Consider the following 25,020-nt stretch of genomic DNA (forward strand, 5'->3'; position numbering starts at 1 on the left):
GACACAAACTACTATATCAAAAAATAATTTTGCTTTCCCAAAACATCAAAACGTAAAGATAATAGTCTCTCTTCAAGTGACTTAGCAACTAAAGACACACTTCTTATGCAGACTCTTCAGGGCTGGGTGAAGCCACAGCTCCATTAAAGTCAGCGAGAACTCTGCACTGATTTCAACAAAATTGGTCAGACTTCACTTTTCTCTGGTGCCTCATGTCAAGACATACCTGCGATACACTGAAGTTGAGAGTCTCTAGATGAATAAAACCTAATGTTCTCAGCATGAATACATCCCAAAGTGCTGAAACTCTATGCAACTGCATGGATATCTCTTGAGAAGAATAGGGATGTACCAACATTGTGTCCCAGTATTTGGTTATATCCCACTGACTTTCCAAGTGAAGTCATACCAGAAGAACATTTTTATACTAAATACCCCTATCAGCAAATTTGCACTTGTGATGCATTGAGCTTGATACGCCACAGCTGCCTCCCTTTTTGTTCAGAGCTATAGTATCTACACCCGGTGCAAGCAACTCCTACAACAAAGCTTACTTTCTCTACAGCACACAGATACTTACACAATATGAGCCAGGTTTAGAGGTTTTTCAGGCTGGTCAGGGAACATTGGGTGCAAAGGTTCACGGCTGGAAGCACAGCTTAAAGACTTGCTAAGTGCATTAGTTAGCTTCTTAGCAGGTGATTTCTGGGAGGAACAAGGAAGGTAGAGGTAATCTGGACAAGTAAGGTGCATACTGTTTCTGCTATCGGAAGCACAAAACAACAGGAAGCTCTACGGCTTACGTACCTATCGACTGACATCCCCCTCGCCCCCCTCCCACCCCGAGAGTCTGGTAAGGCAAAGGCTGCTCAGTTTGGAGGAAAGATTACTCTTACCTTCAGGGGCCTTCAGAGTAGGCTCGGGGGGTATATCTATATGGACAGATGCAGTTGCCATGGCTTCTTTGCAATGCTGCACTTAGGTAGTATTGAATGAAGGACAGCACAAAGTTAGTGTCGCCTGGACTGGAGCTGGCTTGTACCTCACCATCTTGGGAGGGCAAGCAGAACAAAACTGTGCATGCCTGTCCATGTAGATACACTGTATGGGAAACCGTTTCCTTCCTAGTTGTGGGCCAGGCACAAGGCTGCTATATTCTTTCTCCTCGCTAGTATTTCCCGCCTCAGCTCCAGCACCCTGTACTGTTTAGCTGCTGTTATAAAGCTCCTCTTCCACCTCCCGTGGCCGCTGCAGCCCCTGCCACACCGGGGAATGAGAAATTTGAGACACGTGCATGGCAGGAATTGCCCCACCATGGCGACAGCGCACCAGAAGAGGCTGACGTACTGTCACTGTCACCAAAAGATGGGGAGGCTCTGCGCAAGAAGCATGCTTTTCACCCTGAAATCCCATCAGCAAGTCTAAAAAAAAGTAAAAAAATCAGTATTTTCTGCTTTCTAGTTATCTTTGGACACTCTTTGCAGTTGAACACTTTCCTAAGGAAGGGCTTGGAGATCTAGGATGTCTTTTAGGCTGTGTGAGATTCTCAGGGAATCCAACCCACCTCTCTGTGATTCAGCTTCTCTGCCAGTAAAAAAGGGGTAGTGATCCTTACACTGTCTCCTCCCCCCAAAACACAGCTCTACACGCTGAAATTTAAAAATCTTTTTGGAACTTAACAGAAGTGGCATTGTATTTGTGCACACACATCCTGCATCAACTTATGACTGTAATCAAGATAAGAATGAAATACTTCTATTACAGAAATCCAACTTAAATATGTAAAGGTCAGGCATTTTCTCTTTCATTATAAATGCAATTTCAGTCTGAATTGAGATCAGTTGAGTTCCACTGCACCCATGAACACCTTTAATCTGCATGTGGAGCTCGATAAAGATGCATTATGGAGAATGCTAACCAGGTTTGAAAGAATGCTAATGAATGCTAGCAGAAAGGCAATTTCAAACTTGAAGCGAAACATTTGTTTCTGACAAGGAAACATTTGAAATCACTAGGCATGTAGTCACGTTTTTGTCTTCTGCTGAGCAGGAATCTTAAGTTTTCCAATTACTTCCTACCTATAATTATAGCTCCCTGGCTACAGCAAAAAATGATTTTATATCACAAATTGCTGTTAGGAATGGAGTCAGAGCTACGTAGTGGGCACTCTCCTATTCAGAGACTAAACTCAAACCATTCATGTCTATGCAACAAGCAGCAATTAGGACCCACAAAAACAGTTACAGACCCAGATCTGCTAGGATGCAGCGCGGAGCTGTGTGACTGGCATACAGAGCAAACCACATCAAATTTAACCCCTGCTTGCTCCATCAACAGAAAACCAGACATTTGAGAAGTGTGAAGATTCAGAACTTTGTTAAAAAATACACACAAAGTGCTGTACAAATGTGAGTTGTTGCTATATGCATAATTTTCTTTTTTTGTAACAATATACTTTTGTAATATTTGAGATTAGTTAGGATTTTTCTGCTGGTCTCTGGATTTGAACCCTGAAGGATTGGGCTGCTCTGTGACCAAGGGCTTCTGTTGGGGCTTTGCTCCAGTCCATGGAAAGCTTAGCCCCCAGGTCTGATTCCCTTCTGAGAAGGTTAATGTAACTGCTGATACTTCCCTTTCAGCTTAGAAAAAGCATTGAATTATTTTGTTTAACAACGAGAAGACTGAAGTATGTTTTTCTCTACAGTAAACATGACTGTGGATCTAAGCCTGTGACCATGCTCAAATCTACAGTGCCAGGACCATCCCAAATGCTACGCATATGCCGCAGCCACTCGACTGAAAATATCGATGAATGAGCGTTAAGTATTCATCACTTCATTTACACACAGCCAAACAGAGCAAGCCAATGACGATTTTACCGTGAGTCCTGTGGGAACGGGAGACGCTGCCGTGCGCCTGGCGCTCTGCTGCCAGCCCCTCCTGCGCTGCCCTCCCCGCGGCACGCACCCTCACAGGCGCCCCAGATCCTCACCCAGAAAAGACCATTCCCACCTCTGCGCTCTCCTGACGGCTCCCAGGGCAGGAGCCTCCCTGTCGGGGTTGCCGATTTGAACCGGCAGCCCGGCTCCGAGCCTCCTCGTGCCGGACAGCTGCCCGGAGCTGCGGCCAGGGGCTTCTCCACCAGCCGGAGGGCAAAGCAGTCTGCAGCGAGGCGCGAGCCTTCCCTTACCCATGACGTGTACTCTTTCATTTGGTGCTGGTTGCTGTGGGAACCGCTGGCATGGCCCCTCCAGAAGCAGTCCTGACAGAGCTGGTAATTATGACACTGCTGGCAGCGGTAGCGAAACCCCATCATGCTCTCGCTGTGGCAATAGGAACACTCGACAGGGTGGAAGACTGTGCAGGAGAGAGAAACACCGAGCCGTAAACCAAAGCAGAGAAACCCCCAGCAAAAGTTTACAGACAAAGTCCCGAACTGAAGGGTGAATCCCTTCTTTGTTTCTAGCAATCTGCAGCGTCAGATGCCGCCTGCAGCTTTGACGCGTGAAAACTCGAGTAGCTGCCCAGCAACCTGTGCTGAGCCACGGTCAGCACTTCCTACGCTGGGCACCAAACCCCTCAGCCCTTCTGAGCTGATGCCTGCATCTCCTGCTTGCAGCAGCGAAAAATGTGTTCGGTGTCTAACAGAATACATGATAGAGGAAATTCATATGTGTGAAAATGCCCTGCACCCTTCAGCTGCATCACTGGGGGACGATGAATGTTCTGCTGTGCCGTGAGGACCTAAAGCGATGCGCCTTGGAGGAAAAGTCAAACTCGGCTGTCTGATTACTGGAAGCACAAAAATGTACTTAGGCATGTTGTTGTCTCTTAATTACTGCTGTCGCATCTGTACAACCATCCACAGAGTGAGAAAATCATCACACAGAAGTTTAGTCTTGTAACTCTTTTTTGGCAGCAGCTCTTACTTACCATTTTCAACATTTGCCAGTCGATGCAGAAGTGGTAACCACACCAGACACTGTGGCGGGGGATCAGACATGAGAGTATCCAAGAAAGTGTTTAATGTGACTTTTTTCTGCTCAAACAAGCAAACAAACATGCAAAAAGAATCAGTAATTAGACATATCGAAATGATTTTATCTTGTCCTTACAGAAACACTTGGGAACTAGTTTCAGACACTGTTTGCTCATAGCCCTGATTTACTAAAAAGAACAAGTGATAGTAGCAAAGATTTTTTGGACTATTTTTAGTAGTTACAATATATACTACTGATGACCAGCAGTCCTTTTCACAAGGCTGGGTTGGAGACACCTAGCTCCCATTCACTTCAAGACTCTCTTCTAAAGTCATTGCCTGAAGATGTTTTGTGAATAAGGTTGGCATTCAACTCTTCATGTTCTCATGTGTTTTGAGTATCCCATAACGAGTACAAGTGCATGTAGGGTATCACTATGTACTACCAATTTTCACATGAAAAGCCACTGTAGAGAACGACTGATGGTACTCCAACAAAGAAAATGAAAGAAAATAACGACAAGGGAGTACAATTTCAGGAAATATAGGGTAAGGACGGACCATCACAGGCAATTGTGTTACTGTAATTTAAGAAACTAGGCTTGTCTGTTGAGCGATGGCAACTAGTTACGGGTGAGCTCTGACTGTGGGATGTTGTGTTTGCATACACTCGGGGACTGCCACTGTTCCTAAACTCTCCACACCTGTAAGCACTTAAAGGCCTATGCCCCTTTATCTTTCAAGGAGATTTAAACTCTAAAATATCCCTGTTGATTTAAAAAATGTTATCCAGGCCCTTGAATTTCTTAGGCATCTGGAAAAAGTCAGCACAAATCTTAGTTCATTTGTTTTTTTCAGACCTGGAGTTGATAATTCAGCCGGAGATATCTCCACTGTAAATACCTGCTCTTTCCTACCTAGTATACTGGCTACATAAGTGTGTACTAAACTACACAGCTACTGGATGGTCAAGGACAGGGAGTCCTTAAGAAATCAGGAACTGATCCTTCCTTTAAAATACAATTAAGATGCAAAAACATTGAGCCCTGTTGAGAATGTGTGCAGATGTAATTTATAGACATACATATTTAAGTAGCATCCCCCTATCCAAAGGGATTGCTGAATTTTCATATCTGATTGCATAAGCTACTGCTTTAACTTGCTGAAGAACTGTGGTTACCCCGTGAGGAAGCAAAACAGCAGCTATGCAGTGACATATATCCTCTCCGTGTGTTGTGGAGTGCTTTTAAGAGCTGAGAGTTCCAGATGGAGTGTCTGTGCTGCGTTTATATACAATTGCCACCAGATGTAAAGAAAATCATTATTTCTTTTATACATTGAGTGATCGGTGGAAAACATCTCACTCTGTGTAACAGTCTCAGGGCTGAAATATTGCAAGATATTCGGAAATATATAAAGGTATTTGTCTCTAAAAGAAGAGGGAATTCTTCAGGTTAGTTGTGAAAATGGTCTTGATTCTTTAATGAACACAAATAGCCAGAATATGAGCTTATATTTCATTGAAATACTACCTATTCCCACAATACCTGCAGTATGAAAGTCCAAACAAACAGCTACCACCTGCTTGCTGTACGAATGATCTTCCCACCCATGAAGAGTGGATAACCACTTCTCAAATAGGCTTTCTACACTATAAGCATCAGCTCACAGGAAAGGATCTTTCTTTTGGAGATCTGCTGTGGATGTTTGGCATGGCTTTGCTGACCAATGCCACCAGCAAATGTCTGTGCTGTCTGCAGCAGAACTGAGAACAGGAGGAGAAAAGGCAGAACTAAGTCGAGGAAAAGAAGGGTCCTCCAGTGCCCCATACTGCAGAGCTGAGTAGCCTTAAGTCTTCCCTCTGCTCTTAAAGGTAGATAAGTTGGCAACAAACACACAACTCGTCTAAACAAGCAAACAGACGGGGAGACAAGAACAGCTCTTCCACAATGGAACAGGCTTTTTGAATGCAGCTATAATTTAAAACCTGATTTGCACCGAATAAAGCAACTTAGCTTCACTGACAGCTTTATGGCCGAACTCCTCTGGTGGTCACTGATTTTATGGATTAGAGAGGGCAGTGTCCCTTAAAAGGACACCAGCAGAGCAATTTCCATACATTTTAAAAGGCATATTTTCCTCCTGCATTTTTTTTTCAGCTGCTGGGAAAGTTGAAACTGAAAGCTGTTTTCTAAATATATGCTACACGCAGATGGAGTCTAGGTTTGTGGAATAACACTTAGCCAAGTGCTAAGAAAATGAAGTTAGTGTCTATCTTTTTAGTTTGGGATAAAAAAAGAGAAATAAAAAGTGTTTTTTATAATAATAACAACACTCTTTAATACAAATACAGTATAACATCACATTCATCCTACCTATGGGGGAAAGTGGTGGTGAAAAAACCCCTTTTTGAGCCACAGATTTGTATTCTGAAACATTAAGACACTTGCTCTGGCATTTCTGTTCCATGAATTTGCTGATGATGAAACACTGTTGTTTCTAAATTGAATAGCCATTCAATCTAGTAGTGGCTCACAGACGGAGGAAAATACATGGTTTGATCAAGTAAACCAGTACAATGGAGAATAACAACACATTTCTGCAATAGGAAAAATCCTTTCAGATGCAAACTGAAATGGATTTGACACCATGAGCAGAAGATCATGCCCAGAATTTTTTCTTTCCCCGAAATTGCGGAATCTATGTATCAGGGGGCTGAAAGGCTTCTGGTAAGCAAAAGTGATCCATACTGAGAACAACAGAGAGAGTGCCAACCTTATCCCAAGGTATCAACTTTTGATAACGCTAAGTGCAATATGAGAGAGTGAAAGACCAACCTGCGGTGTGACTAAGACTGTGAGTACCATTTATCATAGTGTCATAGGGATATTTTGTTTTGAGTCTCATTTCAAAACTCTGGTTCATCCCTGGTGAAGACGTAATGAGAATTACATAAAGTGAATTTATGTGAAATATTAGACTGGATTTACAAGAGCACTTTGCTGCCTACAGATGCAAAACAGCAGCTTTGTAAATCTGCTGTGTACCTACATCAGTCAGAGACCTAACTCTTGTTAGCTTTAAGTGGAGATTGTGAACTAAACCATCTAAAGCTTGTTTGGAGACTTTGTTTCTTCAGGGTACTTAGTATATCTGGTCCACTCATTTGGATGCAATGTCAATGAAAGTGCCATTTCTGATGGCTGCTTAGATAGAAAATGAGACCTGAATGACATTTTTTCAAGAAAAGAAATTGCTTTTTTCATCTTTAATAATACCATGTCCAACATGCAAAGCTTGAATGCCCTGTTGCCATGCAGGCGTACTCTTTCATTTTTTAACACAAAACTACCAAAAGTCACTTCACTATGGAAATTCTTCAACATAAGATGAAGTGCTGTCTTAAGTCTCCCTCTGTGAAACAAGACTAGTTCCACATATGCAAACGTTACCATTTAAAATGATTTGGGAGATGATTCAAGAAATGAATTTCAACAATGCCTTTCAGTTGACTGGAATGCCTATTGATTAGTGATGAAACTGAGGGAAAACAAAAAATGAGACTCTATTTTGCATTAAAATGACACTATTCATGCTCCATTCAACTTATTTGCTCAACAGTATTCAGTTAGCGAATGGAAGGATAAAGAGAAGGAAAATACCACTTTATTTCTAACATTTTCCCAGTTTCAGCATCTTCCCTTACTTTATATTTATGGAATTATACAGTGTGATGTGTGGCAACAGCCAGAGGAATTCTCTCTTTCTCCATTGGAGAAGTGGACAACCAGCCCCAATTATGGGATCTTTTGAAGTGCCAGGTATTAACTGCAGCCAATGTACTGTACTGAGTGCACCTACAGAGTCTGGTGAGTTGTGGAAAAATCTCGTATTTTCTTCAGAATAAATTCATTGCTTTCCTGACCCTACCTCATTGAAGTTATCTGTACAAGACTAGGCATTTTCTAATATCTACTGACTCCCATTTTCAATAAAGGTTTCTCCTTACTTGTAAACTTCTCATGTGTGTACACCATCACTTGGAAAACACGTAGTTTGATTTTTCGGTGGGAGTTGAGCTTTGTATGGAGAAGATAAATTCTCATATAAGCTTAGAGCAACAACAACTAACTGGAGTGAAGGATTGCATGTCTTGGGATAGTTAGATCACCTAAATGTAAGTATCTAACTTAGGTGCTTAAATTAGGAAGTTAGCCTCCTCAGGCTCCCTAATTTAGGAAGATGTAAGTTAAGATCCTGCTCTGAATCACTTTTTTTTTCACTAAGCCTCTCTCTCCTCCATGGTTATATGGGGAACCTTACTATTGAAGGCACCTAACCTACATGCCAGAAATTAGCAAAGTGGACCTCCCCTCCACCCAGCCATCCATTTCCTGGGCAAATATGCACATATGTGTAAGAAAAGAAGAAAGTCTTGGCCTGCTCAGAGGGGTGATTGAGATCCTGTGTCTAGGATGCTCATGCTTCATTTACCTGTTGCGAGAAACAGGATTTTGCTGATTGCTCAGTATAACCAAATGAAGGCCCTTCAAAAACAGCGGTGGGCAGCTTGAGAACCTCCCGCAGAAACATGTCATATCTGCCATAAACCATCACTCCACTGGAGTCGGAAATCATTGAGAAAATATCTGAGGGTGGAAAAGACAAGAAAAGGACACAGCAGCTTCAGTGTGAGCTACAGATTTGCTCTCAATTCAGTACCATCTGATTCGAACTAAGGAGTACTAAGCACCATGTTCTGCTTATGGAAACATCCACTATTACTGCATCTTAATTATAATCCCACCCAACAGAAAACAAAGAGAATGATTTACATATTAAAAAGTAGCTGATTTTGATATTAAAATATTCCTCCTTTTTTTCATTGTGTGTAGTCATTTTTTTAAGTGAAGTCTGATGCATGGCGTGAGGCAGTAATTTAATCAGATAAGAAGGATCTAATTTGACAAGATATGCAACATCAGCTTTTGCTTACTGCCAGCTTACCATGTCAAATCTAAATCTTGACAATGAGATCACTAAGTCAATTATTATTGTTTTGGACACACAAAGCACTGAAGGTCTTTCAAATGCATTACTTTTGACTCTTCTCCTTTTTTGCTTTTTTGTTAATGTATAAAAAGACTGTAAAGTTTTATTTCTCCAGAGATGCATGTTTCTCAGTCTTTACTTTTCCCCTTGTTTAGAAGTATCCTAAGCTTAGCAGGGGATCACAGACTAAGGACCATTTATCATTTTTCAGGCTATATCACATCAGCTGCTTAATTTCCAGGAACCTGGAAGGGATTTTCTGAAAACAGGACCCTGGGACTGCTGACCCGAAAAATCAGCATCGTACTGCAGCCTTCCACTGGATGGACCCTGCTCCTTATTCTTAAAGCAGCCTAAGGAACAAACAGTGTTCAATTTATAACAGTGTTCAATTTATAATTTAAGTTCAGTCTGCACTTGAGTTTCGACATAGAAATAATATATTAAAATATGGCACCAAATCTGGAAGACTAAATTGGCACCTGTGACTTCTACTTGTCTACTCTAAACAACAACAGTTTGTAAACCCAGTTTTCTTTGGCTGTGGTATGAGGTTCAGAGGAAACTGAAGGTTGACATTAATCCTTTGGTCAAAAAGTCTGGAAAATGGTGTTTTGGACCTGAGATACAGATATCACAGCACTAAAAAGAAAATCTTTCATTGAGGCTGCAAGTAAACTATGCCTTGGCTACTGGGGAACTGGGAATAAATCCTGTGAAATGAGAATCTGTTTTCCAAAGTAGATGGAATTAGTATGGGCCCTATGGGAAGAAATATAAATAGTGTATAAATATATTGTACTTCTAAGTGTGAAATGAGAGAGATGTTACTAAAAAAAAGTCTGAAGAAATTGTTAAATGATGCTTCATGATGTTGAACATTTGAGGCACCTACCTCTGAATTCAATCATCTCAAAGGGAAAAAAAAAAACAACCCACCACTAATCAGAACCTCAATATATGTAATTTGGATTCAAAAATATGAAGTTTGGTGTGAAGTTCAGTCAAACCTTTAGTGGGAATTATTTGGACGGGAATACAGTGCAAATTCCAAACCCAGCCATGAAAGTATAACTTATTCTAATTCCCTCTTTTCCTACCTGTACTGTTATCTCTCAAAGTACAACAATGATTAACAGGTAAAAAATGTCACCCAAAAGACTTACATCTTAATTTGTCCATGATCTTTCCTCCACAAAGAGTTGCCAAGGCCATTTTGACAGCAAAAACGGAAATTTTACCATGCCCTTCCCTGTTCAAAAGTAGAAAGTAGACATATTTTATAATATGGACTTCCTTCCATTTAAAATGTATATCATTGACATGACATATTGTAATGCACACTATATATGGATTCACATATGAAGAAATAATTGAATTTTAAAATCAAAGTTTGTTTTGTGGGAACACACATCAGTACATTGTTCCGTAAAGACCTCAGAACAGATTTATTGTATGTAAATCTCAGTATTAAACTGTTTATCTCATTATACATTAAGGTGATTATTATTACTGCTATTTGTGCTACAGTAGCACTGGAAGGCACCTATCCCACTCATGGCCTCCCTATCCTAAGTGCACTGTGTATCTTCTGTTCCTAGAAGACTGGAAGGAAGTGCAAAAAATCAACACTGGGAACAAAAGTGAAAAAGCAGAAAAGGACCACATGATTGCACAAGCTGTGTACTGTACCTGCTAGTAAGTCCTGACAATTGCCTTTTAAATGAGGCACCTGACCCCCATGAACCTTTAAGAAAGACTTTGCTGAAAAATGAGGAATAAATCTGCATCCAGAATGAGCAAAGGATGTTTGTTGTCATATGCAGAACAGTCTTGTCACTGGTTTGTTCAAGTTGAGGCTATGTCTGGCTCTCTGTTTTCAACTTAAAATGAATAATGCTATTGAATCCCAAATGCACACAGGTGTATGCCATAGGGGCAAAAAGAGATTTTTTTTTTTTTTCTGTAAATCTGGTCACTTCCAGGTGAAAATACAAGACTTTTTTTTTCTCCCTGGAAGGATCAGACCATATACTGCACTCTCAGGATGCTGTGTTCACCTTTAGCACATTGCCAACTCTTCCTTCAACTGTCTTGCAGCATACAATGGCTTAATTTTATTGCTCTTCTTGCTATCCTCATTCTCCCTCCACAGGCATGATGGTCCCTGATGATTAACTGCCATTATAGAAACCTTGGTATATTTGAGCTGCCTGAGTAATACATGACCTCACACACTGCAAGGCACTCTTAACTCCTAAAAGACCTATCCCCCCAGTTTAGGCAAAACTAAGTTGAGAGTGTTCACAGGAATGGCAGAACAAAGTTGCTGTAATGTTCAGTCCCTTTCCACAGATGAGAATGAACATGCCCTCTTAAGTTCATCTCCTTTTCAATGTTCATTGTTCGGGCATCCAAATATTGAAATGTGTGGTTTTTCTTGAAATTCTCCAAGTCTTACTATAAGGCAGTCAGAGTCCACAGTTGCACTGAAGCAACTTCTATCTGTCATCCAAAGTCCTTAGCATTACTTAATATCTTCCTATATGTCTGTTTAATGACATCAGTGAGAGCACGTTGTCGTCACGCTTTAAAAAAGAGACAGTCAGCCAATATTTGTGAGCTCAGCAAAATGGCACCCGTGTCTCTTTCTAAATTCTACTGATAGGGCTAATGATTGGATCAGATAATAAAGTTTTGTGTCATTTTTTGGAAATGGACGTTATGTGACCTTCAGTCTTTACTCTATCAGGGAATTTTATGCTTATAAGGGATTGCCTGTTGAAATATATAGAATTATCTCTTACATAAGATAGTCTAACTGCACTGGAAATAGCAATATGTAGAAATTGAGCTCTCCATCAATATTTATGAAATTACTCTTTTGATTGTCACTCACAATTTTAATGAAGAAAATTGTGTGTGATCTGAACCAAAAGATAACTGATTCTGGAAAGACACAGAGCCTGTGACTGTGTCTCTCTCTCTGCTCACCCCAAGCTGGACTTATACAGTAACATAAACATATATAGTAGACATGAATGGCATACTCATATGAGTACATTAAAGCATGCTACATGCTTCACTGCTATGTTCATTACTAAGTCATTCAGACTTTACAAAATGAGTCCATTCCCTAAGCTTGGCTAGCTAATAACCTATGCAGTTTGGTGAACTGGATTTAGTTCTCGTTCAGCATAAACCACGATTCTAAATATTAATTCTAAATATTCTTTACATGCATTTAAGAGTCTGCTTTTTGTCAGAAAATCAACCAGAGATGTAGAAAAAAATTATCTAAGTATTTAAGTAATTTAAGTAAATTTAAATGTAAGTAAATTAAGTAATTTAAGTAAAAGTATTTCAGAAATAAATCTTTGTTATGTTCTTTAATGCTGACTTTCGTGCACATTTTCTTTTTCATGGCTTTGTGTTCTCTTTGAATGGCTTCATAAGATTAAAATCATAGTATGCGAATTTCCAGTCTTCTGTGTTTCCATCCGTTGTTGCCTGGATTCTATTTTGTGTAAACCAGGACCTAGCGCTGCTGCAGCTATGGCTGAGAATTTGTCCATTTTGTATTCTTTTTGTGTGTGCTACCCTTTAGACCTTTGGGAATATTTTTTTTCTGCACTGTTTCATCATGAGGTTTTCATCTGCCTTTAAAAGAGTTGCTATACTTAAGAAAAATAAATGCTAAGTGGAAGCAATGGCATTATTACGAAGCAATGGCATTATTACAAAGCAATGGAAGAATCAGAGGAAAAAATAAAGCCCATGTGGAAGTGCTTCAGATTTAGATCATTTTTCCCAGTAGGTTTGGTTACATTTACTAACAGGATTATACTCCTGAATGGCAGACACATATCAACTCGCCTTCAGCTTTCCACCCCAGAGCCATCAGCTTTTCCCATACTCAAATGGTTATGGAACAGAGGAACAGAGAAAGAAATGATTTCATTTATCTCTTCAATCTCTCCGTCTGAGTTCATTAGTTTTGACACTGTATTTTGTATCAGTCATTTGTATTCATAAAAGCATCACTAGAGCCAGTATAAATTCAATTTGCCCTCCAAATATATATATGTGTGTGTGTGTGTGCATACATATACCCACATGCATATATAAATATATATGACTGATGAATGGACACGATAATGGGGTCTAAGACTTGCCAATATCGTTTGGATCCAGAAGCGCCCTAAGCTATGTCTAAGCACTAGTCTAAGCACTACAGATGCCCTTGCTGGCAGCACTGGGGCCTCGCAGCGTTTGCTGCGTAAAAGCAATGCTGAAGCAGTGGCTCACAGCAGCATGAAGATCTCTACTGAAGTCGGTGCTCCCTGAAAGAAGCTTTAGGCTGGCTAATGCGAAGAGATATAAATTTTACTAGTGGAAATAGGAGAGGACAGAAAATATTTTCATTTTATACAGCACCTCTCTTACTGAGGTTACTCTTCAGATCCCTACAGAAAAGCACCATAAATGATGGCAAAGGCAAACCTTGAAGCTGATAAGCACTTAGCAACAGCACAGGATGGAGTACTCAGGGTAAGGGAATGATGGCCAGGGCTTAAGGTTATCTCCTGCTGCTTGGGGAAAAAAGGGCAAAAAATAATACATGCTTTTAGACACCAGAACAGAGCAGAAGGTTTCCTTTTCAAATGCATGGCTGCAGAGAGAGACAGCCTCTCCCTAGAGCAAGGAAGCCCCACAGACTGCCTGATAAAATCCACACACCGTACAAGGCTAAGCCCAGCTCCAGGGCCTGAATTTGTCTTTTGGGTCAGCAAGGAGAGCGGTACCAAATGGACGACACAGGCATTTGTCAGGATCTCTAGCAATACTCATCCTGAGACAGCCATATGGTGGGGAAAGCTATAAAGAAATCATACCACATCTTTAGAAATAGCAAATGTGTCCCATGAAATGGACATTGAGAAAATACGATTTTTCTCATTAACTAGGCATGAAGTGGTTTAAGTTATGTTTTCCAAAAGTAACAAAATTTCTCCGATTACTTGTCGGTCTCCTACTGCCCACCTTAATCAAGGCAGCCAATTCTGAAATGTCAGAGGCTGTAATTACAAATTCCTATTTTCACAAACAGGTTTCAGAGAGGAAATTTTATTGGAATCAAGCAAAATTCTTTCATTTAGGAGAGCAAAATGCATAATGACCAAATCTCTGAAATGCATCTTCTTGCTGTACTTCCTTCACAAAAGCTAGCTGGCCTGTATGGCTTTCAATGATTAGTGAAGGTGGAGAAGAGAGGGAATTAAACACTTTACAACTCTGAATAGATGGATGAGCAAGAAATTATACTTCCAAAACAGATACTGAATATCTTTATGTGTTGAACTCAGTATGATTCAAATGTGCATTTGATTAAACAAGGGCATGAATATTTCCTCTTTTCTTTGTAGAAGTCAAGCCAGATTGGCTCTGTTTCATAGCCCAGAGCTCACAGCTCCATTCATAGGACAGCTATGTCAAGGGACAGAGAAAAATCAGCTGTTTTCCTGTCAGTTAAACTTTGCAGCAGGAATAGCTGTATTGTAATACTGAGTCAGTGCTGAAGAGGATCTAGCACAGAATATTTTACAGTCTGTTTAAAAAGAGTCTTTTTGGGAATGGCTCGATTGAATGAGGCTGAGATTGCACGTAGCTGCCTGCCTAGGCTTTGACACCGGCCTGGGATGAATTTTTCAGAGAGGTTTGAACTTGTCATCTTTTTATATAGTACTTGCATGCCAGTGAAGGAAGTATGCTATTATTTCATAAAGCCAATTATTCACCTTAGACCTTGAAGCAAAAGCTATTGCCCAATTTTAATGTGCAGTTAAAAATGTAAATCGGGCATTTTGTTGTCCAGATTTTTTAAAGTCTGACCGCCTCATTCTGCTCACTGTTTTTGGTCTGTCAGGGTCCTCTACCACATGATGCTGACTTTCACACACTAATGGCAAATTAATTGAAGCAGCATTTCTGTTTGTGAATTCTGATTTTGTTGACTTGCAGGTTTATAAGGTTGAACTTCAGTTTTGGCTTAGCCTGAAGGAGCATCACACTCAGCATCATGTGAAATCTTACACGTTATAATTTTTCCCCACTTTTTCCTCCCTTCAGGGTGAAATATTTCCCCAGCAGGGAAATATAATTACCCGTAGGCCTAATGAATCCCCAGGGCCACGAAAAAATCATAAAAAAAATGGGATGAAAGTTCAGCACAGGCAATGGGCAAGCTGGCCCACGTGCCACGGCATTGCACCGAAGTTCCTCTTAAGTTTTGCTAGCCAGGTTCCAGCTCCTGAGAAGACATCTGTATTGCAGGCCTAGGGAAATACTCCCTGCCAGAGGGGAGAGAAACCTGCCAGGTGTTCAGCAGGCTATAAACGAAGGAAGAAGCTCTGTTTAAAGCTTGGAGGATCTTCAGCCAGCACAGTACATGCAGGGCAGTATATATTAACTAGAACTAAATAAATCAGACTGTGGTAGGCTTATTAGATTTTAAATCACACATTAATTTGTCCCTTGTGGTCCTTTCATATATGTTAAGTCACAGACTCCATTTCTCCACTCTCTTTCTTTGCATTTCAAACGGGACAGGAGAAACCGTACAACCTCTTCTGGACCTGCCCACAGTACAGCAGGAGCAGCCATCACTCTGCGTAGCCACAAACACCAAAACATCCATGATCACGTAGAACAGCCTTCTCATTTATACTGAAGAGCTATTTGGTCTTGGTCTACTGTTTTGGTCTTAGAGAGCTGTTCTGGGTTTTTTAGGGTTTTGGGGTTCTTTTTGTTGTTTTCTGCATTCATAGAATCAAATGTGATCACATTAACATTCATTAATAAACATGAAAAATAATTCCTCAGTAGCCACCTAGAAATCTGGATAGCATTTCTGCAGGCCAACTGTTTCCTTGAAACACAAGGCTAAGAAATAGAGGAGTGAATCCAGATCAAAGATAACAGGATTATTTTAGTGGTGACTGTCGTGATTTCAGTATGATTCATGCACCTAGTAAAACCTCTTTTTTCATCAGAGAAGACTGCAGGCAATTTACTTTAACTGTCCAGTTTCTATAAATGGGGACAGAGTGAGAAAAAGACTTCATCCCGCCTCACAGTCCCACCCCTGTTCCCCCTTTATGCAATGCATTGCTTCCCTCTTGAGCATGGGACCACAAAAAAAGACCTCGCTCCGCCTTCTACCAACTTGTTGCCTTCAGCAGAGAAGGACTTTTCTGCTGCACTGCAGGGGAAGGGAGGGGAGGGAGCAACATGGGAAGCAGAGACATCAGCTCTGGTTAGAGCCCAGCAGCTCTCACACCATCCCTGTAGCTTGCAGAGCCACCTCCCTCCCCTCCGTCTCCCAGAAACAGGGAAATCTGGACCACCAGCAGTTGCTAAATCAACACCTGACCCAAAACTTCAGTAATCTGAACCATACAGGAGGGTAGGGCATGTTTTGAGAATCAGACACTTAACCTATATGTCTATATATGTGATAGCATCCAAACTCCCATTACAGTAAAGAGAGAGCTAGCTGACACAGATTTCCATGAAGCCTGACCTTAGATATCTCACATTGCACCTGAACCTCATCCCAGATGTTTGGTGCATTTAAAATGGCGTGATAGGCAGTCAGTCCCTATCTCAGACTCCAGAGCTGGCAGCCTCGTCCTGGGGGTCCTTTGGGTGTCTCTGTCCTCTGGGAAATGCATCCTGCGCACGCCGCTCGGAGGGAGGACGACAGACCGAGTTGCTGCTTGGCGAATGGAGTGAGGGTCACAGCCTCCTCAGCCCTGGGCGGGCCTGACGGGAGCCCAGAAACAGGTCACGACCCACAGAACATGGGATATTTTCAGGGAAAGCAAAACCTTTAAGCACATTCTCTGTTTCCCTACAGGGGAGTGAATTCCTCTCCTGCGTTGTGCTGCAAGTAGCCTTGACGTCTAGCTGAGATCTTTACCCCTTTACACTGAGCTATAAAACGAGCATGTTACCGCAGGTCTTGCTTCCATAGTCCTGGGTCTTTCCCTGTGTTTACCAGCCGGGAAGCAGTTTGCTTGCGGCATGCAGCAGTGTACGCGTCTGGCCATCTTCATCGTCCTTTAGTGTTCTTGTCGCAGCCACAATGGTATAAATTAAAATGCCTGTTCCTTCCTTTACTGCCCTTGAGGGGAGAAAAATATTCCTGAAGGCTACAGTTTCACAATGGATTGGCTTCTTTTTCTACCTCTCGGAGGGGCCGGAGGGCAGGTTGGGTGCAGCCTCCTCATGTGGAACATCTACTTTTTCTCCCCGTTGCCATGGCAACTGAGCCACCGGCTGGTCTGGCTCCAAAGGTGCTCGATGACACCCAGCACCAGGGCCCTCAAGCGAGAGGATGGGAAACGGGGAGAGGGGCAGCACCCTTACTTTAATGTGTCATGGCCAGTGTTTTCAGCTGGTGAATTTTCAAAATATAAGCCATAAAGAGGCAACAGGTCACCTGCATCTGTCAGAATTAACAACTGTTTTCCAAAAATTCAGTTTTGAGGACTGCAAATATTGCAGTACAGGTTGATGACTACGTATTCAGAAACTGTAATATGTATACACAGTATACTCGTTAAGGTAGGTGGCTCGCTCTATCTCAAACTTGTCCTTTTTGTAATACGGGTCCCATGTAGTAACAAACAACATGAATTTCATCACCTCCAGGTCTTTATCCTATTTCTGTCATGGTCTCAAAATCATGCTGCACTGGCATGAGCCAGAAAAAAAAATTGCTTACAGCTGCAAGAACTTGCAGGAAAATGAGCTCTTTTAAAATAATGAGCTATTAACCCATGGCACTGCTGCAGAGGCATTGCAGTGGTGTCAGCCACTGGTGTGTCAATAAATAACAAGGCAAATTAGAAGTGGATGTAAATTTGTTTCTGTAGATAATTCTTCTTTGATATAAACTGGAACAAGTCTGAGTAACTGGATGAAAACACAGTTGTGCTGAATTTGGCTCGACAGAAAGGAAAGCAGAGGTCCTTAATTTAGGTTCTCTCCCTAGTTAGCACTATTCACATGCTCATTATTTGGGTCACAATCTAGCTTGTTCAATTGTTTTCCAAAGATATTTCCGGAGCAAGTAAAATCCTTTCACCAGTCGGGAGAGGAGGGAAGCACACACGGCTAAGAAAGGCAGACTTACGGATCAAAGGCTGCTAGCAAGAAGTTGAGCAGCAAGCTGATGGATTGCTCCACATTGATCTGGTGGGTCGTCGGCATCCGTTTGTTGAGCTGGTAGAAGATAGTTGAAATCACAGCTTCCAGGCGAGCCACGTTCAGTTCGATGTTGGGATCCAGGTTGTTCAGTGCGTTCTCCCGCAAGGCTTCTATCACGTTCCAGATGTCCACCAGGTGCACTAGGGGACAGGACAGAAAGAGTCAGCGGGGACACGCGCTCCTGAAAGCAACTGAGAAAAAAAGTCATCTCGTCCCACAGGGTGGGGAATAACACAATCCCACAGGACATGCTTCATGAATAATTAAACAAAAGAATGTATTTTCCATCCCTGAGAATTGAACTTGGTGGAGGAACAAGCAAATAAAATTCAAATCCGTTAATAAGCAAACAATATATTGATATTGATAGTTGTAATGCATATAACTTCAGCTTGGGAAATCATTCCTCACTGTATAAAGTATTCAAGTGAAAATCTGTATTTTATGGAAATCACTGGAAGGTAAACACATGCTAATTGTTTTTCTGAACCATGCCTCTATGAATACCCATTCAGAAATTACTCTTAGATATTAATTTGCATAGCAGATGGGCTTTTCAGAAGATCCTACGAGTACTAAGTGCTTAGCATGTACTGACATTTTGAAAAGTCTTTTCAGCAATTTGTATGGAAAGCAAAATATTTTACAGAAACAGAATTGCAATTGAGTCAGGGTAGACAAGCTACATTTAAACAAAGAACACGTAATGAAGTGATCCCAAAGTCATATTTCGTATCTTCTAAATATATTGGCCAAACAATTTGTTAAATCTGTCTCTTTGATAAAGTCCTGGTCTAAGCTGAATTACATGGGGGCTGTTTTTACCTACAAGGACAGCTTAAAGGACAATCTCTGCTCACCCTTCATGTTGTACCCAAAGAGAAATCTTGTTTGCATAGCACTGTTATTGTGGCAGTATGATCGGCTTGCCGCAGATTGGCATTTCCAGAAGTGGTGGACCATGCCAAAAATAACCCCCCCCACACACTCATTCACAATCTGGATTTAGTTCAAACATGAATTCAAAGAATCATCCCTTTTTTTATCTTAAGTATTACTTATTGTCCTACTAAACTGTCAATACGAAATAAATCATGAGGTTCAGGGTGCAAATTCTCTTTTTTTTTTCCAGAGAAACTACTGTATAGTTCTTATTACTTGGCATGGCAATATGTCTTATGACATATCAAGAGCCATCTGTATGTGGAAGGAGATGCTTTTTTTTTTTTGTGGATAGAAAAACTTAATTCTAACCCTCACCTGACTGCAATGTGACACGATGGTCTGACAGCAGGGAAATGTAAGCTGATACCAGACAAATGAAACCAGATGATACACTGTCATTTTACTTAGTCTAGAATTTTTCCCTATGATTGGGTTTCTCTAACGCCCTGCTACCTCCTGTGTAAGCCCAAGGAGGAAGATGCACCATGCAGGTGAGCAGCCACAGCAGCAGCAACTACTTCAGGCACTAGACAAGGCACTTTTCCCCTTCTTGCTGTTCCTGACCAAATAACTGGGAAAAACTGAAAGATGCAGTTCCATCGTGACACCTAAATATTTATTTGGCCTTTGTATTAAAAGGAAACTTCTACAGGTGACCTTGTATGCTGGCAGGTTGTCTTCAGACTGTCGTTCTGAATTAAGCCAGGCGAGTGGAGCGTACAACCTCTCTGAACTCTTCCTTTTTGTCTTCTAGTTTGGGGAAGAGCATCTTCCCCGTAGAAAATCTGGTATAGGTCTCAGATCCTTTTAATGCAGCCATTCCCATTCAACCAGTTTTCACGGTCAAGTTGCTACAGAGGTAATCTGGGTAAATGGGAGATGAACGATCTCCCAGAAGACGGCTTACACGTAATAACTGACCCTTTCTGGGCAGCTTCTCCACATGGCTCAGAGGCCAGACTAGGCAGAGAATGGAAGAGGTCACCAGAAAGCAGGCCATCGTCTGGTCCAGGACAGAAGGATTAACGAGCATTTCCCACCCTAGGTCACCACTCTAAGGCAGCCAAGGAAGAAATACATAGCAATATGCCAGAAGACACAGCAACAGGCTGGATCATGTGCATCTATTCTGTGACCTTATTAAGAAGGGAAGGACAGGCAGAAAACAGGTTAAGTGTGATGTTTCCCTCAAGGTCTAGCTGTCGCTGGCCATGAGGGCTGCCTCTGGTAATTCAGACCAAGTAGATGAAGGAGAAGGTGCTTCCACCAGCAGTTTCACCAGGCTGGGTTCTGGGTGCGAGGGTATGTGCGCAAACTGTCGAACCTGAACTGTAGCTACGCTGACAAGATAACAATGTGAGAAATTACCAGGCAAAACAAATAGCAAAAGGGGAGTAATGCGTATGCAGATGGCTAACCTTGACTTGAGGCTGCACTAACAAGATAGCTACCCGAGAAACAGCACAAATAGAGGTCCTAGCTTAACAGCACTGCTGACCAAGGCAGAAATGACTAGGGCAACCCTCTCATAAATACTGAATAAGGATGTAAAATCAGCAACACTGAAGCTAGCGGGAAACGAATAAACAGGGACAGGTTGTTTATTTGGGAGTGCATGAGCATGGTAGAGGAAAATGCATGGGGGTGGAAAAGGGGAATTAAACGGTAACAAATCGTATCATCAGACCTGCTTGTGGGTACCTCTTAAGCAGCCCTGCACCTGATCAGCGCAGAGGAATGAACACAGCAATAAGCCTGTTGCTTAGACCGTACATGTATCTAGTTCACTTCTGCAGTCAGGGGGAACTGCGGTGGTTTCCCTAGCATTGATAAAAGGACATCCAGGGAGGATGAACCAGACATCCGGACTCCCTAACAGTGAGAATTTCACACAGCAATTTAACTTTAATTGCTATAGCCTGGTAGTGGAAAACTCTTGAATAAGAGAGCATGGAGGAAAACAGCTGCCACAAGGAATGAGGCTGAAATGGGGCTCGGTGTCTTTATTCTTCACATGATCCAGTACTGATACTATGTGGCTGTCAGATAGATTTTCATGTCTGGTTTTTTTTTTTTTTTTTTTCTGACTGATATTATATTTTTCATAACATAGTCCTATCTAGAGTTAGTTTTGATGATGGTCCTGGGAGGAGAAATATCCAGAGGCTAGCAGATGTGCGACTAATAATATCAGTACACTAACACATCTGAGAGAAAAATATTGTTTTTAGTGTTAACACTAACCTGAAAGCCTCATAAGCTATCCTGATACTCATTGGTATGTCAGAAAGGTAGGGCACCACAGTAAGAAAATGACTTATTGGAAATTACACAGCAGTAACAGTCCCCACCCACCACAAACTATTAGTCTCAAGGAACTGCTGTGCATTTGTACTATAAATAATTTTACTTGGCCTTTTTTTTTTTTTTCCCCAGAAACACTTTGGTTCCACTTGAAGCTGAACAAACAACAATCCTACTGCACCATTTTATTTTGCATTTTATTCATGAATTTCAAATCTCTCTACAGAGGCTGGAAAGTAATACTTCCTGGAGGAGGAAACGGAAGATGGACAAGAGCCAGACTTTTCAACAAGATCTGCTAATTTTGAAAATATCTGTTGAAATGTCTGGCTCAAAATCACAAGGGGAGTTTGTTAGACTGCTGTACAGAGGACTGAAGTCTCTGGCCTTTACTCAAGTCAGTTGTTACGGACAAGAATTCACCCACCTAAATTTAAATGTCAAAAATTAGGTGTCTACTGGCAGCTGGTGATCAAGGCTCCCTCTAACGTCAGTGGAAGAAAAAGGCAGCTTAGAGCAGCTGTCTAGAGACAGGTGGGATGAACAGCGCTTTGAAGGTGCCCCTATTTCTTCATTGACTATAGACAAAGCCTAAAGTGACAAGTTTACAAGAGACATGTAACCTCAGAGCTGGTAAAGTTAACTGAGATGAATCCCACACCTTGCTCTTTAAACATTAAGAAAAGATGTCTTTTCTGTTCTGACTAGTACGTGGCCTAGAATAATTCAGGTTTTATATAAAATATGAATAATAAATACTTTAATCTGTATGAACAGCTACCAGATCCTGACATAGTCACAGCCTCTTGTGCTGCATCGCTTAACCTTGCGCAGATTACATCTGGGTGTAGTGCCCTACTGATAACTTCAAGTCCTATTTTTTTAAGTTTATTCACATAGTAAGCAGACTCTTACATATTATATCATGCTGCCAAGTCAACCTATCATCACTGGGAAAAGGCAGAGAAAAACGCAGGCCTCTGCAAGCTCCACTCTATTCATTTGTACTATTAGAAATTTATGCCTACAGCTAATATGATATCTGTAGTCTTTTCAACGTACTAACAGGATGTCAACCTTGCAAACTTTGCATAAGCTTACATTCCTCTCATTTTAATTTTCATTCTCTCTGCTACCCATTTTCTATACTACCTGCTATGCCCATTTATTTTTTTATCCATCCCTGAGATTGTTTTAATCTCGCTGAAGAAGGCATGTCTCCTTACTTTGTTTGCACAACATGTAGGGCAATAAAACCCAAATCTAATTTCTGCATATTACTATGATGCTAACAAGAGGAGTTTGCAATGTAACAAACAGCTTACAGATGCAGGAGAGCTTTCTCTCTCCTAAAATCTGCCTTAAATTCCGCCAACAAAGCCAAACTCAACAAGTTTGTTTTTAACTTCTCGTTGCTGTTGCTGCTTTTGTTGCCTTACCCACGATTCCCTCTGAAAAGGGAATTATCCCTCAACATGAGAAAGATGCCCTTTCTGAAATGGATCTTTAAAGCTATACCAATCTGCCACTTGTTTCTTCAATGTCAGCAGATGATCACTAGGCAGTAGGAGTAAAAGCTGCTCGTATCTAGCAGCTGTGTGGTATAAAGCAATCCAAAATGATGCAGCCCAGCCAATCTTCATGGACCCTTCAGCAAGGCCTCGCACTCTGTAAACAGCCCAGCTATCCAGGTGTAGATCTCCCTCATTTGCCTGATGTCTGAGAAAAATGTAGATGATTTCCACAAGCAATTGCTAAACTATACATTTCCCTTTAGATTTCCTGTTAAGTGATTTCTGAAGTCACAGCTAAGCTAAACATCTGCATTATTAGATCTTCTATGGCAAACACTGTCTGCTACTTTAACTTTTATGAGATTAAGTAATATTTAAACACTGTCATAGAGGGTTTCATGTTTGAGCACGTTCCGTAACAGACAGTGATTATCAAATGTAAATAGAGTTCGGTATCCGGACAGAAGTGGGACGACACAGATGAGCAGCATTACAGATGGCTGCCGTTCACCCCACAGCAATCGTTACCAACAAATGCATCCCTTGAGGAGACCCTGGCTGAACTGCAGAGAATTAAGAATAATGCATGAAAATATACTCCAAATAACAAATGTTATTTCCTTCAGTGGACTCCTTTACCTGTTAAAACAACATTTGGAGAGTGCCTGTTGCCAGCACATCGTAACTGAGTTGATCAGTCTCTCTCTGCATGATGTAAGGATGAATGAAAGATGGCTGGCTCAGTTTGAAAGGAGTTTTATATCTTCCTCAAACTAAAAAGTTTCAGACACCCTTGAAGTTTTACATCCTGCCCTTCTGCCTTTACTTGTGTTCAGAACATCTTTTCCTATTGCCTTTTACTACTCTGATGATGAAAAAGGGTAATTAGTAGTTACAGTGCAGAATTCCATCACCTACAACTCTGTCAACAGGTTACTTTGCGGAAGAGGTGTACTCTGGACCCATTTGGAGAAAGCAGAATTTAGGACAAAATTATGTTGCTTACTATAAACGCATCTGTCAATTTTATTGACCTTGATCCTCTCTCTTTTCTTCAAGCGTTTTTTAGTCTCTTCATTAGCAGGAAACCAATGTATTTTTAATTTATTGTAACTAGTAACTTTAATTTACTTGCAGCTAGTAATTTTCTGTTTGGTAGACAAAGGTATCTAAATAGCCAAAATATGCGAGAAGAGATGGACTACACTCAATTTTTTTCAACTCAAAGAAAAGAAATTAGAATTTATTTATGCAGTGAAAAATGAAGTCTTCTTTCTACCATGCAGTTTATTTAGAATTATGGAAAGGCTGCGAGATATAGGTAATCTTGGATATATCACTAATCTCAAAGGAGGCAGATTACTTCAAACATCAGTTGTCAAGAAATGATGTTGCCCTAAGCAAGCATAAAAAAGAAAACTGTAGTGGAAGTTTATCTTCTAAGTAGTAAAAAAAAAAAAAAATTAAAAACAGTCTGTGCTTAAGCTTTCTTACCGTTAAACAGATCTACTTATGCAAAACCCCTCATCTGTTCTACTGCATTTTTTATATTCCACCTGAACCATGAACTCTACAATGTTATCTTTCCATTTATTACTAAATGAACATGGAAGAGGAGATTACATTTAATCAAACAAGGAAAGCGACTAAATTAGGGCTTTAATAATCAATGCAAATTTACTTAACATACACTAGGTCTAACTAAATCTAGGTTAAACATGCCCAATTGATAGTTAGGACAGAATTCCTCCTTGACAGATTTTCCTTTATTGGTGAATACAGGAAAAACTTTTAAAGAAGTATTAATTTAAATTATTTTCAAAATTCTAGTATACACTTCACTAAGATTTTAGTCCACCAAAGGTCTTACAGACATGCTTCAGTTTAAACATACTAGTACTGTCATTTGAAATCAATGGCACTTGAATGTATGTCAGGTATTTCAGGTGGATT

At 40.9% G+C, this 25,020-nt stretch overlaps 1 protein-coding gene across 29 annotated transcripts in view; it reads right to left on the reverse strand.

The window, feature by feature from the left end:
- Positions 1–25,020, reverse strand: part of DTNA (dystrobrevin alpha) — a 232,177-nt gene that overhangs the window by 52,483 nt on the left and 154,674 nt on the right. For all 29 annotated transcript variants that reach the window (XM_087753978.1, XM_087753959.1, XM_087753951.1 and 26 more), the window contains 6 exons: positions 18,231–18,444; positions 10,198–10,283; positions 8,474–8,628; positions 3,934–4,039; positions 3,191–3,357; positions 581–705 (listed from right to left, as the gene is read on the reverse strand). In XM_087753978.1, the coding sequence (XP_087610104.1) occupies positions 581–705; positions 3,191–3,357; positions 3,934–4,039; positions 8,474–8,628; positions 10,198–10,283; positions 18,231–18,444 (853 nt within the window). The remainder of the gene's footprint in view (positions 1–580; positions 706–3,190; positions 3,358–3,933; positions 4,040–8,473; positions 8,629–10,197; positions 10,284–18,230; positions 18,445–25,020) is intronic.

The sequence above is a fragment of the Nipponia nippon genome, unplaced genomic scaffold (genome assembly GCF_047370975.1).
Source record: "Nipponia nippon isolate SJK-2023a ecotype South Korea unplaced genomic scaffold, ASM4737097v1 scaffold_1, whole genome shotgun sequence".
Classification (NCBI taxonomy): Eukaryota; Metazoa; Chordata; class Aves; order Pelecaniformes; family Threskiornithidae; genus Nipponia; species Nipponia nippon.